Genomic DNA, 17,212 nt, shown 5'->3' on the forward strand with positions numbered 1-17,212 from the left:
GCAAACAATCCACTATTAATTTACATCACTTGAATTTTTCAGTATCCTAAATATTAATAAGTTTCAAATATTATTAAAAACACAAGCTGCTGGAGCTGGTTCTATTTTTTTTTTGTCTCAAAACAAAGAAACTCAGGTCATGTGATCACACTCTTTATTTATTAAGGATTCCTGCAGGTTTAAATAAACGCCTGCAGAGCCATCCGAGTGGGAAAACCTCAACATGTAAAATACAGCCACAGGGACATTCCCAAGTTGAAGTTAATTAATCCCAACAATGGAAATTACTTTTAATGCCATTGTTATGCTAGTTATCACATTAGAGAATCAATCCAGGTTTTAAAATGGAACAATTCCTATAAAAACAAGCATTTCTGTATCTACTCATTTACTTTTTTTTAGCTGATCACAACTTCTAGGAACCTTTAGTTGGTAATCCAGGATTTGGGCACAGAAGTCCGTCTATTACTCTTCAAATTAGGAAAGATACGAGAACATGTGCTTCCAAGCAAGGCAGAAAATGGCAGTAAGAAAATAGCTGCTCGCCTTAACTTGCCCATACCTACAATCAGAGCCATAATTAAAAACAGAAATGGATGAAGACACAAATGTAAAGTCAAAACTTTCACATTTGTAAAGAATTTACCATCAAGTTTCCCCCAATAAGATGCACATCCTGCTTCATGTTTCAGGTTCTGTGTGTATTTTTATACCTCAGATGCAAAAGAAACCTTCATTTCATTTATAACCTCCTTTGGTCCATTTTTAAACCCACAAAAGTCAAATTAACTGTGCTGACAGAGCAAAAGGTGGTTTTATGGTGGAAAGTACCAGGAAGGCCGGTGGCTGTCTCCCAACTCGTAAAAAGAGGAGTGCAGTGATTTTGTGCTTTGGTTGATGCTGGAGTGTTAGTCAGAAAGATCGAGTTCACCTTGAAAACATTTTTCCCTTATTGGAAGGAGGGTTCATTGTGTTTGTTGCTGCAGCAGCTCTACACGGTAGGCTGCAGCAGCTCTACACGGTAGGCTGCAGCAGCTCTACACGGTAGGCTGCAGCAGCTCTACACGGTAGGCTGCAGCAGCTCTACACGGTAGGCTGCAGCAGCTCTACACGGTAGGCTGCAGCTCTGCAGCTGCAGCTCACGGTAGGCTGCAGCAGTTTCCACGGCTGCAGCAGTGGGCTGCAGCAGCAGCTCTACAGTAGGCTGCAGCAGCTCTACCGGTGAGCTGCAGCAGCTCTACGGTAGGCTGCAGCTCTACATTTGCCGCAGGCTGCAGCAGCGCACGGTAGCTGCAGCAGCGCTATGCGGTAGGCTGCAGCAGCGCTACGGTAGGCTGCAGCAGCTTGGCGCTACGGTGAGGCTGCAGCAGCGCCGCACTGCAGGCTGCAGCAGCGCTTAGCGCAGGTGAGCTGCAGCAGCGCTACACGGTAGGCTGCAGCAGCGCTACACGGTAGGCTGCAGCAGCGCTACACGGTAGGCTGCAGCAGCGCTACACGGTAGGCTGCAGCAGCGCTACACGGTAGGCTGCAGCAGCTCCTGCAGGTCGCACAGCGTTTCTTTCAGAGTGCGAGCCATAGTCTCTGCGTTGGTCTCCTCGCAGCAGTTGAAGGCCGTGACGGCGAAGTGGACGTGGTCCGCCTGTGGGTTGTAGCAGATGGCGTAACCGTCGGGAACGAGCGGCCCGAAACACATCACGCTGTCGGTGTTGGTGGGAACCTGCAGACGCAAAACAAAATGTGAGGATTAGCGCTCGAAATAAATTCAAAACACATAACATCAACATCTGTATTTATTGTCAAATATTAACTTTAAAAGTGAGCATATTAACCTAAATCAACCACATTTATCTGATACTGGCATAGATCATAATAGATAGATTAAAAAGTAGCACAGCGTATTGAAGCTATTGTAGATATAAGAAAAAAATGGGTAAATGTTTATCAAAAAATGTAAAAAATTTTCTAGAAACAAGATCATTTTATATTAATCTCAAAAATACATTTTCTAGAAAAAAAAAAACTACAAAATTTCTGAGTTCCAAAAGTAAAAAAAATGCCAGAAATAAAATAAGACATTTTTAAATTAATCTTAGAAATTTTCTAGTAAAAACTTGGAAAATCTTCTGGCAATTCAAGCCAGGAGATTTCCATGTTTTTTTTTTTTTTTTAGAAAATGTATATTGGTTATTAATATCAAAATATCTGCATTATTGTTTCTAGCAAATTTTCTTTTTTTGAAACTCAGACATTTCCAAGTTTTTTCTAGAAAATGTATTTCTGAGATTAATGTGGAAATCTTGGTGGAAATTTGCTCCTTTTTTCCCATCAACAGTGGCCCTAATATGCAGTCGCAATAAACGTGACTAAACATTAATTACAAAAAAAAGGAAATCCAGAGAAAATGTGACTGATGGTAAATTAAACAAACAACCCAGAAGCTGGATTTTCCCCAAACGAAGAAATAAAAATATCACACACACAGATGGTGAATAAAATGAAAAGATTTAAATCTACAGACGTCGTCCAGCTGTGTGAGATCAGACCTGTCCTGTCCGCAGCTTCCAGTGCGTCGCCAGGCCGTAAGCCGTGTCCATGAAGATTTTGGGAATGCTGAGTCCTTCCTCGATGGCCTGCAGCTTGAGCCCCAGCAGGTGGCGGTCGATGCCGTGTCCTCTGAGAGCCTGAGCAGCACCAGGAGAAAAATGTCACCAACTGAGACTCCAGATCAGATAGGAAGCTGAGGAAAGCAGCTTCTGGAGGCATTAACCTGCGCGGTCAGCTCTGAGTACGCGTCCACTGCTTCTCTGAGCAGCTCCAGCTTCGCTTCTCTCTGCGGAGAGACGTGAAGAGTCAGAGCTAAAGAATCAGAGAGAAACGGACGACTTAGAGCAAACCTTTCCTCACCGTTACGGTCCGATCGTCGAAGGCCAGGATGAACTTGAGCGCCTGGTTTGTGGGCGAGCGGATGTACTCAGTCCGTCCTCCTCTGAACATCCTCTGTGAGGCGATGTCGCAGGCAGGACAAACCTCTCTGTGAACTCTGCAGGAAAACGTCACAGACGATGAACACACCGCAGCCTTCGCACAGAGATTCAAGAACTTTTCAAACATTTTCAAGGCAAGTTTTCAAACTTTTCCAGCACCAAACCTTAGAGATAAACACAACACAAATGAACTACAAAAGACAATTTCAGTATCATTAATTTGTGGTATTAATTCTATATAAAATGCCAAAAACACAAAATCTTGTCAAGTGTTTTTGTATTTAGTGTCTAGTGCCAATCTCCCAGCAAAGCGCCCTCTAGTGGTCACGCAGCTCATCTGCAGCAGGTTCTGGTTAGGTCTTACATTTGGTGCTGCTACAAACATCCAACAGGTGCTAATAAGAGTTTTGTTTTAAATCAGAAGCTTTTTAAAATAAATGTGAATGTATTTTCATTGTGGTTCTGGTACCGACCTGTAGTAGGACAGCTGCAGAGCCACCTGGATGAAGGAGTTTGGACTCAAGTTGTGCTTCTTAGGAAGCTCTTTGCCGAACCTTTTGAAGTTGAAGACGTGGACGTCGAGGTCGTTGATCAGACTGAAAGAATATAAACAATCATTTAATCACAACTACTACAGGAATCCTTTGAAGGATTATAATCTGATCATTTTATAAAAGGAGCAAAAAACACAACTTCCAGGTTTACAAATATTCTTAATTTCACTGTGAATTTGCAGTAACCACTGAGTGACAGTGTATATGTCTGGAAATAGAAATATATTTAAAATATAATATTTGGATATCTTTTTCCATTCTCATCCAGAACTGGAAAATATTTGAATCAAATTCCAGAAGAACCCTGAATTCAATTAAATTTAAAAATATTGCAAATTCTTTTTGCAATATTATAATATTTAATAATTTTATTATTAAATTAAAATAATTTATATTAAATGACAGATTATATAATTTAATACAATATTTATAATATATTAAATATTATAGAAAAATATAAAATTTTTAAATTATATTAGTACATTATATTATCATACATAATATTTAATAATATAAAATTTAAATTACAATCAAAAAGCTTCAAGAAATAAAACCAATTTATCGTTTAACCAGTAAACATGTTTGCATTGATCAGATCTGATTTACCTTCCATCAATTTTAATCTACATTTTATAATCCCTGTTCTCATAATTCATGTTTTATTATAGCATTTTGTGCATTCTATGTTTAAAGTTTAACTTTTTTTACCTGTTAATGGTTGATTTTGATGCTAAAACAAGGCTTTGGCCTCAGCTGCTAAAAGAATCAACATATTTTTTCCCTTTATCTGTGAAAATCCCAAAAATAATAATAATAAAAAATATTTCATTTGAACTGATCCGTCAGTTCAGAGCTAAAAAAAAGTGAATTTCAAATGTGCTAAAAAGGTTTTGCAAAGCGTTTATGCTCTGATGTAAAGCTCAGGTGAAGCAAACAGAGGAAATATCTGTCATGTTCTTCATCCAGCAGGAAAATAAAACTTTCGCTCCTCACTGCAGTGAGCAGACGAACGATTTATGATCGTTCTGAAAATATGCAGCTGAAACACGAAGGTTCTGAGTTTAATCTGTGGTCGGGAAAACATCGACTCATTTCGTTTTACTCTCCAGAGTTGGAGGAAGTTGGACCTGGTCGGGTCAAAACAACATGCTCACATGTCGAGGTTCTGCTTGGCCTGCTCGATGTCCCTCTTGATGTCCCGGTCAATGTGGAAGTAGAGCTTCTTGGGCATCGGCAGAGGAACGAGCGGCGCCCTCTTCGGGTCGGGCTTCTCACTGCAGACAAACAGAAAAATATTCATGAGCAGAAAATATTGGCAACATTTTATTTGAAGGGACAAAATCCGTCATGAACACGAAGGATTCTTCATAAATGTCTACGACTGTTATGAACATTTTTCAATCATTTTTAATTCAATTTAAATTCAAAAACACTTTATTGACCCCAAAGGAAAATTAAATAAAATAAATTTTCAAACTTTTGCAGCACCAAACTTAGGAGATAGAACAACACAAATGAACTAAAAACAGTGGTTTTATTCCACTATTATATGAATTTATTAATGTTGTTATAATAATATCTTGTAGCATTCAACAGGTGAACTAAAAATCTAATAAAATTTGTGTTTTGAAATGACTCAGACACACCAGTCAGAACACTCAAATAAACAGAAACGTTTTCCAGTTACACAATAAATCACAAAGGATTGCTTTCCAAATTCTGGTTATAATCAAATGCTAGATAGTCGAGGCGTGCTCCGGTGGCGTAGAAGTTAGCACGCCCCACGTTTGGAGGCCTTCAGTCCTCGACGCGGCCATCGCGGGTTCGATTCCCAGACCCGACGACATTTGCCGCATGTCTTCCCCCCTTTCCTGTCAGCCTACTATGAAAAAAGGGACACTAGAGCCCACAAAAAGGAGCCCCTGGTGGGAAAAAAAATAAAAATGCTAGATTGTACTTTATTACAAAGCTGTGCAGTTCACAAACTCTGAAAACACTATTTTAATTTAAGCATTTTAACGGATATCAAGCATCGGTTTAAAAGTAAGATTTAATCATTTTAAAACCTTGTTTACACCAGATTATCGTTACTGAGGCCGTTTCATTCCTGTACAAGCAAACAATCCCAGCTCTGGTGCTCTTCCACCATAGTAGTATTTGTTGTAGTAGGAGGATTTTCCAGACGGTTTCGTCTCACCAGTACTCCTGTATATGGTGCAGCAGGGTGGCTATGGGCGGGCCCTCGGCTGTGGCCTGTTCGTACAGGAGGCCCCATGATCCGTCCTCGCCCACCACAAACTGTTTAAACAAATACAGGTCAAGAGTCAAATACAAATACTTCTCCAAAGTGGCTTCATTATCGGTGATCAGACACACCTGCAGTGTTTTGTCAAACCAACGGTTGCCGCTGTTGGAGTACGTCCCGCCTCCATGTAGGATCTGAGCCGCCTTACGGCTGGCGTACCTGCAAGATAAAAACCAAAAGCATGAGATTCAAGTAAAGTAAAATAAACATTATTCTTAAGGATCTCTGACGCAAACAGCAGAGCATTTCACAATCTGTAGTTTCAGTTCAAATACAGGAAAAGACAATTGCTCTCTGCAGCAAACGTCAACACGTTCATAACGCGACACAATCATATCTGCAGAGACGATTACGCAACAAGTTCAGCAAACACAGAAACCCGAGAATGTGAGCGTGTGCACATACTTCTCATCCGATATCCTCATGACGGGAGAATCCAAGCACAGCGAGAAAAGACCCGTCTCAATTATCTGCACCGACTCCTGGTTCAGTTTGTCTAGAAAAATAAAATAAAATGAAGAAACAGAAAATATTCAAGAATTTTGATTTACATTTACTCAAAATGCATGTCTAAAACGTCAATCTCTCAATCAGAACAAGAAACTGAAGCAAGTTACTGCATCTGCAGTCCCAATAACTAGCCATGGAAGCTAACATTAGCATGCTAACATTAATCTTAACATGGAAACATTGTTTGCTGCATGCAGATTAATAAATGTTTCAGACAAAATTATTAATAAGCTAATACATTCATCAATAATTGATCTTCCTGAATACCTACATACAACATTAACAATAATATGTAGATAAAATAGTCTTTTCTGTAGTTGTCAGTTTTAGCTCATGAAGTAGAAGCTGCAGCATAAAAGAAAACATTTTCAGACTGAAAAGAGTACTGCAGTAGTTCCAAGGATTGCATAATCTGAAAGTCTGTGCACAGCAAAAAAACAAGAACTCTTGATATTCAGAAAGCAAAGCCACTGGAAACTACAGTATCCGCTAGCACTGGCCTTAGCATGCTAGTGTTAGCCTTAGCATCTACATACACAATTACTTGATTGAATTATGAAGTATTTTATCATGTTTCAGCTTTTTCAGATAGATCTAGAGTTAAGAGAAAAATAAGCAAAACCATAAATAAAAATATCAACTTTATCTTTGTGCTAGTTTTTGAGCTATGCAGATTTTTTTCAGACTGTGAAAGAGTGTGCCTATCAGGAAAATAAGAGCTCTCAAAATCAAAAAGGTGTCCAAGGTTTGATTTAGCATGCTAATGCTAGCAAAGCTTAGCTTGTGTAGGATTATTTCACTGCTATTGAGGAATAATATACTGCATTCAATCAGCCTTAGTTAAGACTGTTCAAACCAAGAGGCCCAAAACCAGGAAACGCATTTATGATAATATACATATTTGCATAAACAGTTTGTAAATTGTAAATCTACTTGTGAATTTAAAAAAAAACCTAGAAGAATTTTTTTTGGTAATTATTACAGATGAAGAATTCAGTATGAAAACCAGAGGAGGGTTCTAAGACAAGTCAAATTAAAATATCCATATGTGGTCTTTTGTTGCAGAGTCACAAAGCAAACAAATGTCTCCCACGAGTTGAATATGTAGGAAACTTTCTCCCAAAACTATGAGATCATCCAATGTTGTGTTGTTACCAAATGCAAACACAAAATAATCCAGATTAATTAACAAAATTAAAATATCTCTTCGTTTCCAAATTGTTCATTTTGATTACCATATTTTACGGACTATAGAGCGCACCTCACTATAAGCCGCACCTACAAAAACCCCCCCAAAAAACCCAAAACTGGAACTGTACATATATAAGCTGCACCAGGCTGGTTTCACCGCTGCTCTTGGTTTTCCACAAGGACGCCCTTAATAAGTCTGATATTAAGAACGCAGCCCTCTGTCTCCAATGCCGACCCGTGGATTCATTCACGCCGAGCTTAAGTGCAGCGGCTCCATTTCCCTCCAGTACTGCCAGTTCGATGGCCTCAACTTAAAAGCTGCATCATAAGAACTTCTTTGTGTTGTTTTCATGATGAGGGGCTTTGAGTTTGAAAATATTTCTCCGTCGTGCTGCTAGCATGTGTTTGTTTTAAATGAAAATCAGCACTTTCTTCTTTGGTTTCCAATTTTGACTTCCAAAGATTCACTTCCTGCTAAAGAGCCCCCTGGTGGTTGAAGAAAAATCCACAGAAAAGCCTCAGTGGGCTGTAAGCCTCATGGCTCAAAGCCCAGGGGAAAAGTAGCAAAAAACACAGTAATCTCTTGTGGTCCAACTTTCAACCACAGCCTTGATTACCTTTGATTGAGAGTTAAAAACCACTGAACTGTTTGGAAAGTGTGATGAAGTGCGGTCGAACCTTTCAGCAGGCGGTTGTACGCCTCGCCCCATGTGTGGCGGTGCTCGCTGGTCAGGATGCCCATGGGCTCCTTGTCCGTCTTCCAGGACTGAGACCTGATTCTGTGCAGCTGACTGTGAATCTGACTCTCGGCCATCCGCGAGCCGTCGCTGTTGTAAACCTCCAGCTGGAAGAACTAGAACCAGGAAATGAACAGTTAAATCACATAGACTCACCATGTTTAGTGATTAAGTCAACAATTACTGGATTTTCTCTTATTTAAATCATCCCTTGTCTATAAAGAACTGTTGAGATTATTAAAAAGTTTTTCAAAACCTTTTAATTAATTAATAATTTGCTGTATTAAAGGGCACTTATCATATTTTTATACTCTCATTTGAGTCTCAGCTGCTTCTAAAAACAACCCACACATTTACACAAACAAACACCCAGCTGTTTTAGGCAACAAGTTCATGTTTTTTGGTGTTTGTAAGATGAATTTCTAAAACCTCCCAACCTTTAAGTTACTTTCGTGGGCACTGGGCCGTTTCCTAGCAACTCCAGCCAGGCCCAGCCCCGTTGCCTAGCAACCCAACTGACCTCTGGTACATTTTGGTCGGCTTGTTTTACCACTGTATGCAGTGTACAATGGCTGTTTTAAAGAGAAATTTTGTTTACAGTATCCATTTTATTTGCCGTTTTGTTTATTTAGTTAGAATATTTAAAATGTCTTCCAGTTCCATTTTTAAATGTTTGTTAGAAATTAAAGTTTACTGATCTTTGAGAAGGCGTACTTGCTTTTAATTTGTGCAAAATATGTATGTGTACGTTCTGAATTTAAAATAAAAACACCTTTGTCTGTAAATACGTTCTACCAAAAATTCCTCAAGTGGCATTTTTATTTTATTCTTTATATTCACATGGTACAAATGCTGTTATTTCATTTTAGACAACAAAATGTTCCTTTTCTTACTTAAAAAAAAGAAAAAATATTTGCCTGTTTGCATCTTTTGATGCATTTATGATATTGTATAAAAAGACTTAAGTGAAGAAAAATCTGGAGTGTGCCAATTTTTGTATCCTATTAATCATCAGAATAATCCTTGGTTGTATTATTGTACCATTACCATTATATGTTAATGGTATAATATCATCTGTTATAGCAATAACCCCTAGAACAATTTATCATCCAGCAAAATGTGCTAGCTTAACGGGCCTACTGAAGAATTACAAACAAGACTTCATTAACAAGACATTCATGCTGATTACAAAGACAGGAAGCTACTCTAAATCTGAACGGCACCTTCAACTCTGACCTTTGTGGTGGGTTTGAAAGTTGACCTTTGTCGCTCCATAAACAGGAAAAAAACTGTGTGATAAATTTGATTCTCTGCAGAGTTCATTAAACCAAAGCCAGATTGGCAAAGAGTTACTGGACAGTGAAGCATTTTGTGTAAAGGTCAGCCAGAATAGTAAAATGTTCTGGCCGGGTCCGAGACTCTGCACCTTCTGGATAAAAATGCTTCACATGAGATGTTGGGATTTCAGCCTTGACCTCTGGCCCAGTCTGGACTTATTTGAGGCATCAGGAGAATCTCATGCTGTGTTGAGTATCTCCTTTGTCACAAAGCACTTTTAAACTCCTGAACAGGAAGTAACACATTCCTTCCTCTCTGGGTCATCAGTTATTTTTCATCCATCTGAGCCAAAAACACAAAATCTACCTTTTCAGGAGTGAAACCAAACAGGTAGCAATAAAATCAGGACATGAACTCAGAGCTGCGAATGAAAACCGATACAGAGTTAAAAATAGAGACGCCTCCCAACTACTGCAACATATTTTTACTCAAGTAAAACGTATCAGAGAAATTACTCGAGTACGAGTAAAAAAAGTATTTGGTAAAAAGTCTATTCAAGAATTGAGTAACTGATTAAATTATCAATCATTTAATATTTAAAACTTACATCAGATGGACCAAGATATAAATTTATGTGGACATTTTGGCATTTAGAGGACCTAAATGACAATAACTTATTAAAAAAAGAAAATGAAATAAGGCAAAATAAAATTTTTCCAGATCAGTTTCTTTCAATAACACTGTAAAAACAGTCTTGAGTATTTTAAGTCTAGTTTCTACTGCAAATAACTTAGTACACTTGAATTAAGACAAAACTGACTTACTAACAAGTAACTTATCAGCAAGGTATAAAAACTTTCAAAAGCACTTTTTACTTTTATTATTTATTTTAATATTTTTTATTTTAATTAAATAATTCCTTTATATGGATGAATAGATACTAGTTAATTTGGTAGATTAAACATGGAGAAAATGTGCTATAAATAAATTTATCTGCCAATGTAACTCAGTTTTTCATCAGTATTAAGGAATTATTCACTTAAAACAAGCTTTTATATCTTTCTAAAGTTACTTATAAGTTAGTTTTGTTTTGTTTCAAGTGTACTAAGATATTAGTACTACAAAATAAACTAAATATGCTTGGTAAGATTTGGAGTTTCAGCAGTGAAAAAATTTAACAAAAACTGCAGGTTTGTGTTTGTTTATGGTGAATTTTTGGTTAAAACTAGTTTGTTTTTCATTCAGTGGACAAAGAATGAATCAAATAAAAGCAGCAATAGTTCATAGGAAAATTACTCAAATAAAAATTACAGAGTAACAAAAACACTCCTAAAAGTGATTTTTTTTTTTCTCAAAAATGTTACTGAAGTGGCTGTAATTGAGTAAGTAATGATATTTACTCCCCAGCTCTGCCCACCTGGTAGTTCCTGACCACGGTGATGTGGGTCGGCGAGCGTCGGGAGTTGCTGTAGTGAGCGACGTAGTCGTGTTTGGGTCCGGGAATCCTGCTGGAGGAGAAGAGGAGCGGGTACAGCTCCATGCACAGAGGCTTCCCTCGCATGTACTCCACTGGCAGCTGCCCACTGAGAGAAACACAAGCAGCTGTCAGGATTCCCACCGCCCTCATAAGAAAACATCAGAAAACCAGAACGAGACACAAGAACCTACTGGGTCGGTTTGGACATGAACCCCCCATTTATCACAACGAAGAGAGAGGATTAGAGTTCACGACTGCCAGATTGGTCTAGTTTCTAGTGAAAAGTACATCTGAAATAAAACAAAGATGACTTGGCTTCGTTAACTTATTTCTTAGAAATAAGAGCTTTCTTACAAAGTTATTCAAAATCAAATATATTTAATCAAAAATTAAATGTTTGTTGAAAATAGTTATTATAGATGCTGATGGCTATGACTCTCCTGTAGCAGTCTGTATTACAGGGCATTTGAAGACGCCTCTGACTGAAGACAGTCTAATAAAGAGGACTGTCCATAATTTTCTTGACTTTATGTAAAATCCTTCTTTGTATCGCCATCTCCAGAGGATCCACACCAGAACAGAACCAGAACCTGATAAACCTTCTTAATCAGCTTGTTGAAGTTTTTAAGTTTCTGGTTCTTATGGTGGAGGAGAAAACATGAAACTCTCAACAACAAAAAATATAACTGTGACTGCATGGAACAGCATTCATAAAACCACAAACATTGTTCTTGAAAAATTTTAAATGTTTTACGTAACTTTTAAAATTACTTTGGAAAATGATTTATGTAACTAAACTGCTCACAGTAACTGGATTTACTCATATTTTTAATTTTACTAATATTTACTGGTGCTTTTGAGGGACAAAAAGTGGAGAAAATAGCAAAAACATCAAATATTTTTTAAATTTAACATCAGAAATTGAAATCTCCCCTGACAATGATGAAACAAAATTCTTATATGGACGTTCTCACTTCAAATAATAAAAGATATGATGAATTTAAGGTATTGTCACCAGTCCATGCAGTGAGCAAACAAAAATAAGGCAAAAAAAATTCATTAAACCACAATAAAAATATATTCTATTAATGAATCCTTTCTATAAGTAATGTATATCAGGAGGTAAACAGGTTGCTCCTGTAATCCATTGAGGTTTGAGATCAGCAGCAGATACTCTTACAGTCAGTCCAAGTAAATTTAGCTACAGATTATCATCAAATGGCAGCCAAACACACGGCGACGCCAGATGGGTGAAACATAAGACGGGCAACAACAACAGGGCAAAATGACACCTGCAGCACGTGAACAGAGCAGGAGGAATCAGTTCAGTGAGGAATCACTTCAATGAGGAATCACTTCAATGAGGAATCACTTCAATGAGGAATCACTTCACTGAGTTATTGTAAAAGGTAAAACTTACTTGTTCATTTTGGCTCTGAAGTCCAAAACAGCTGCTATCAATTTAGATGCAAACCTGTGAAGAAAGGAATATATAATTACTGTTATGTTATAGATTTAAATCAGGGCTGAAAACTGTTTTTCATGTTGGGCCAAATCAAAAATCTGAATGTTCTTAAAGGGCCAGTTGTACCAGAATGTGTTGGTAAAACCATTAAAATGGTAAATTATCAATAAATAGCTGTTTTAGCATCCACTAAGTGTTTCTTAAAATTAAATAATATTGAACACATTTTCTCTGATCAGTCCATCCAGGATCTTATGATTGTTTTTGTGTTTCTCTGTAATTAAAATCACAGATTTTGTGGTGCTAATTTAGAAAGATTTGTAATGAATTTTTATAATATGTGATGCTAAATGTGACTTTTTATAAATCACTGTATCAATCAGAGACTATAACTTGACATCCAGGAAGGCTGAGGCAGAAAGTCGCTTCAACTCAATGTTTTTGTTTTTGCCAATTTTGAGAAAACATTTGTAGTAAAAATGCATAAAACTGTGTTGATCTGTTGATTTTGTGTGAATTTTACAGATTTGTGAGAAACTGGAGGGATTGTTGATGTAATTTAGAGTCTGGATGGTCACATGAAAAGTCACAGCGGGCCAGATTTGGCCCCCGGACCTCCAGTTTGACACGTGATTTATCGGGTTTAACCCAGTGGTGTCCAAAACTTTTGCTATTAGTGCCAAAATTATTAAGTTGAGAAAACTTGAGCACAACATTTTTTTTTATTAAAATTGAAAAGTTTTATTTCTGAAGTCATTTGTTGTTTTTATCTCTAAACTATTTTGATGAAACCATAACAAGTATTATAAATAAAATCTACTAGTTAAGCAAAGCAGTCTAATTTTTGAAAAAAAAAAAAATTCTGTAAATTATTGTCGATCCAAAATACAAACAGAGCCTTGCACAATTGCTGTATTAAATATTTTCCAAAACTTTTTAGGGGTTTATTAGCTTTTTTTTAAAAACAAAGGTTGGTTGCTGATTTTAGTAAAGCATCATAAAAAACAACAGAAATATTAATAAAATAAATGTTGTCTTGTATCTAAACAAACAAACAGAAGAACATTTTATTTGTCTGTAAAAATCTCAATTTAATCACAAATTCACTCCATCCAGAGGGCAACAAACGGCCCCCAGGCCACAATTTGGACATCCCTGGTTTAACCATAACATATAAAAACAATGCAAACTATGAGATAAAATAAATAGTTTAGGAAAAGTGTTTTTTGGCTCTTCTTCTGTTTGACTTTTATCAGACAGAGTGCATCCTCTCCTGATAAGTGACGCCTCCACTATCTGACTTTTCTCCAGCAGAAACCAAAGCAAACGGCTCGACTACCAAACACAGATAATGAAGTCTGAACGCCACAAATAAACAGTTTCTTCAGTCGGGTTTCTAACCGCTCATTATGGGTCAAACTGTAGGAAAACAAAAACAGTGTGGTGGTCCATTTCTGAACTCACAGCAGCTGGCTCCTCCAGTCGTTGTAGTCCCTGCGGGGCAGAGAGATGGCCGGGTTGGAGTGGACCGCCAGGGGCTGCCTGCTCTCCAGATACGCCCATTGGACCCACATGTCTGAGACCTGCCAGGCCCACGCACAGGTCAACGAAGAAAGTTCAAACTTTTTATCATTTTCTATACATTTTTCATTACTTTCAGCAAAAATAACTGAAGTACGTTGAATTTCAAACAAAAAATATTCCACTGAAAACACGAGTACAATATATCTACATTCATGTAGAATAATTAATACATTAATTTGATTCCTTAAATGCATGCAACTATTTTAAATACATAAACAGTATACATATTTAATCACTTTTACTTACATAACATCCATCCAGACATTAAATTGTTTGATTTTTTTAAACCTTAAATTATTTATTTTATAAATACAAAGTTTATATTGACACATTTTACTGAATTGACATCTTTAAAATTACAATTACTTATAAATATTCCCTTGGTATTGTTAATATTACTGTACTTGATTTTATACATCAACTGTATTTTAAATTTTTATTTTATTATCTACAACAATGAAGGTTTATATTTAAATAGCTATGTGTCTTCTTTTATCTGTTTTTATGCATCTACTATATTTTAATGTTTTCTCTTTCATTCTAGTCAAACAATTTCTACAATGCTAGCTAGCATGCCAAAGTAAAACTCATTTGAGATACATTTTTTGTGAAATTTATGTTGAAAATGTCCTAAAAAAATCTAATATTTTTGTATTAATCTCAGAAATCTTCTGGAAAAACGTGGAAATTTCTGAGTTTTAAAATTGCTAGACAAAAATTCAAATAGTTTTAAATTTACCTCATAACTTTCTAGAAAAAATAAATGCAAGAAAAAGAATGAGTTTGAAGTGCCTAAAATTTGCTAGGACAAAAAGGTTTTTTGGATTAATAAGAGAAAAATTCTAGAAAAAAAAGAGGAAACTTCTGAGCTTCAAAAGTGCAAAAACTTTTCAGATTAAGAAACTTCCATGTTAGTTCTAGAAAATTTCTGTGATTAACCTAAAAAGTTTTGAATGTTATGTTACTCATTTTTTTAAACTATGAAATCCTTAATTGGCTATTGTAAAAACTACATATAAATTCTAGAAAATTGTGCAAAATATTTACAGAATGAAACTGAATGTTGCTCTGTAACTGTCACCAGATTACTTTAACTGCTCTGTTTTGTTCTTGTGAGCACTTCGTGGTTATTATTTGGGTAATTTAGTTTATTTATATGTCTTTAACTCGTTTAGATATAGCCAAAGATGTTCCTTATGCGTTTTGAAAGTATTTTGGACCGTGTCTTTTTGGCTTTTAACCAAAGCAACGATGCATCCGCCCATTCCCAGCTTTAACATGCGTCTGCTTCACACACACCCAGTTCTTGGTGAGCCTGGCTCTCCTCTCCAGCCCCTCCTGCAGCTGCTGTCCCAGGCCCCCAAACCTCCCGAACTCCTGCACCATCCTGCGGGTGTGGTTGAGCTCCTCCGGGGGCAGAAGGGGCTCCAGGGCCCTCAGATAGCCCTGCAGGGTCTGGGTCAGCGGGGGCACCGGCTGCGGGGGCACCGTTGAGTAGAAACACGGTTCCTGCCTCGGGGAAACCTGCACAAAAGAAGAGGGAAGCGTGTTTTTCTGTTTACTGTACGCCTGGTTTGTCTTCCACTGGAGTTTGACCAGAGGCAATTAAATCGCGCCACTGCAGGAAATGCGCAGGATATGATAGTGGGAAAACTCGTTATTTAATTACCAGCAATGTTGTTGGTAGAAATACTCAATTTGTGCCCCTTTTTGTCACTCTGCGAGGCGAGAAGGTTAACAGAAACAGCATGAAAACAACTCGACAAAACAAAAGACTCACCAAAGACAGCCATGCTCTGCAAGTTCTCGGGTAAATATTCTTGAAAATCATATTTCCTAGGATCAGCTCCCCACTCTGTGGAGCATATGTGGCCACAAAAAGGCACCTTCTCCTTTACGTCCACAGACGTATGTAGCTCAGACCGCGCAGCGTCAAATCGCCAAAATGAAGCCCTGACCTCCTCCTACTTCTCCGCCATGGAGACACACGGCAGCCCTCATCGCTCGACGCACAACTCTCTGAGAAAAGTTGATTTTTCAGGGCGGAAAACAACGCGGTCCCCCCTCCGCCTCTTCTCTCCGGTGGTTGTTCCCTTTGGCAGCGAGCATGCAGAGCCTCACGTAGTGGACAGAAGCTAGGAGATAACTACTGCCTACAGCCGCTGCTGTACACGTGCTGACGTAAAAACGTTTCCGTAAACAGCTACGTGACCGACCCGCGAAAGCAGAGTGCAGTACCGTGTCTGGGCAAAGGGTGCCGCTGTTGCGCCCCCAACTCTAGTAAACAGCAGGTGATAATCCGTAAACAAAGACGTTGTAAAAACACTAAAGAGGGGAAATGTGTTGTAAATAGCTACATTTACCCAATTACGTGTACTTCAGTAACTATTTCACAAAATGTGCTTTTAGGATGATTTTTACTGCGCTGTACTATACTTGAGTAACTTTATATAAAGTATCATTACTCTTACTTGGGTACATTTTCAGGATTCTCTTCCCACTGAAAGAAAAACAAACACACACCTGCAGTTTTTGTTAAAGTTAATAAGTTTTTTTGTTGAAAGAAGCTGATTTGGAAAAATTTTATTGCCTGATTTTGTTATTTTTTCTGTTACTCATATCAATTACTGTCATTTTTGTCCTTAAAACAAAAACTTAACTTTGCATAATCTGTAATTCTTGTAGTATTTATGTGATTATTTCATACTTCCTGTGCCGGTCCATTATAGCTTGTGAAAGTGACACCTGATTTATTTTAAATGGTGAAACCAACATATTAAAATAAAAATAAAATAGGTCATTACTTTCTGTAACTGCGGACCGGTAAACGATTAAACTGACCTAATTTCTTCTGAAATAAAAGTGAATTTAATGTTCACAAATCTTTGCATTAATTTTTTGTATATGATAGAATTAATTAAATTATTCATTCATTTCATGCAGTTTATTTAAGGATTAGTTTAAATAATCACATATTTTGCTTTTAGTATTTCTAGATTTGAATAAAAGGTTAATTAAAAACTAGTATGGAATACTAAATGGAAACTTATTCTTTAAAATATTACAATTATTTAGTTTGAGCCTACAGAGAAGACGTTATTATTACAAAAATCTTTTTATTTGGGTT

General features: G+C 37.2%; 1 protein-coding gene across 1 annotated transcript; it reads right to left on the reverse strand.

Annotated features, from left to right (window-relative positions):
- Positions 1-137: 137 nt before the first annotated feature.
- Positions 138-16,278, reverse strand: cratb (carnitine O-acetyltransferase b). The gene is made up of 15 exons (XM_044138123.1): positions 15,866-16,278; positions 15,385-15,609; positions 13,966-14,084; positions 12,457-12,510; positions 10,977-11,142; positions 8,223-8,397; positions 6,249-6,339; positions 5,915-6,002; positions 5,736-5,836; positions 4,693-4,812; positions 3,458-3,580; positions 2,905-3,040; positions 2,768-2,830; positions 2,544-2,681; positions 138-1,717 (listed from the first exon to the last, which is right to left on the reverse strand). The coding sequence occupies exons 1-15, from the start codon at positions 15,914-15,916 to the stop codon at positions 1,514-1,516; spliced, it is 1,854 nt and encodes a 617-aa protein (XP_043994058.1). The 5' UTR covers positions 15,917-16,278; the 3' UTR covers positions 138-1,513.
- Between the last annotated feature and the right edge of the window lie 934 nt (positions 16,279-17,212).

The sequence above is a fragment of the Gambusia affinis genome, linkage group LG14 (assembly GCF_019740435.1).
Source record: "Gambusia affinis linkage group LG14, SWU_Gaff_1.0, whole genome shotgun sequence".
NCBI lineage: Eukaryota > Metazoa > Chordata > Actinopteri > Cyprinodontiformes > Poeciliidae > Gambusia > Gambusia affinis.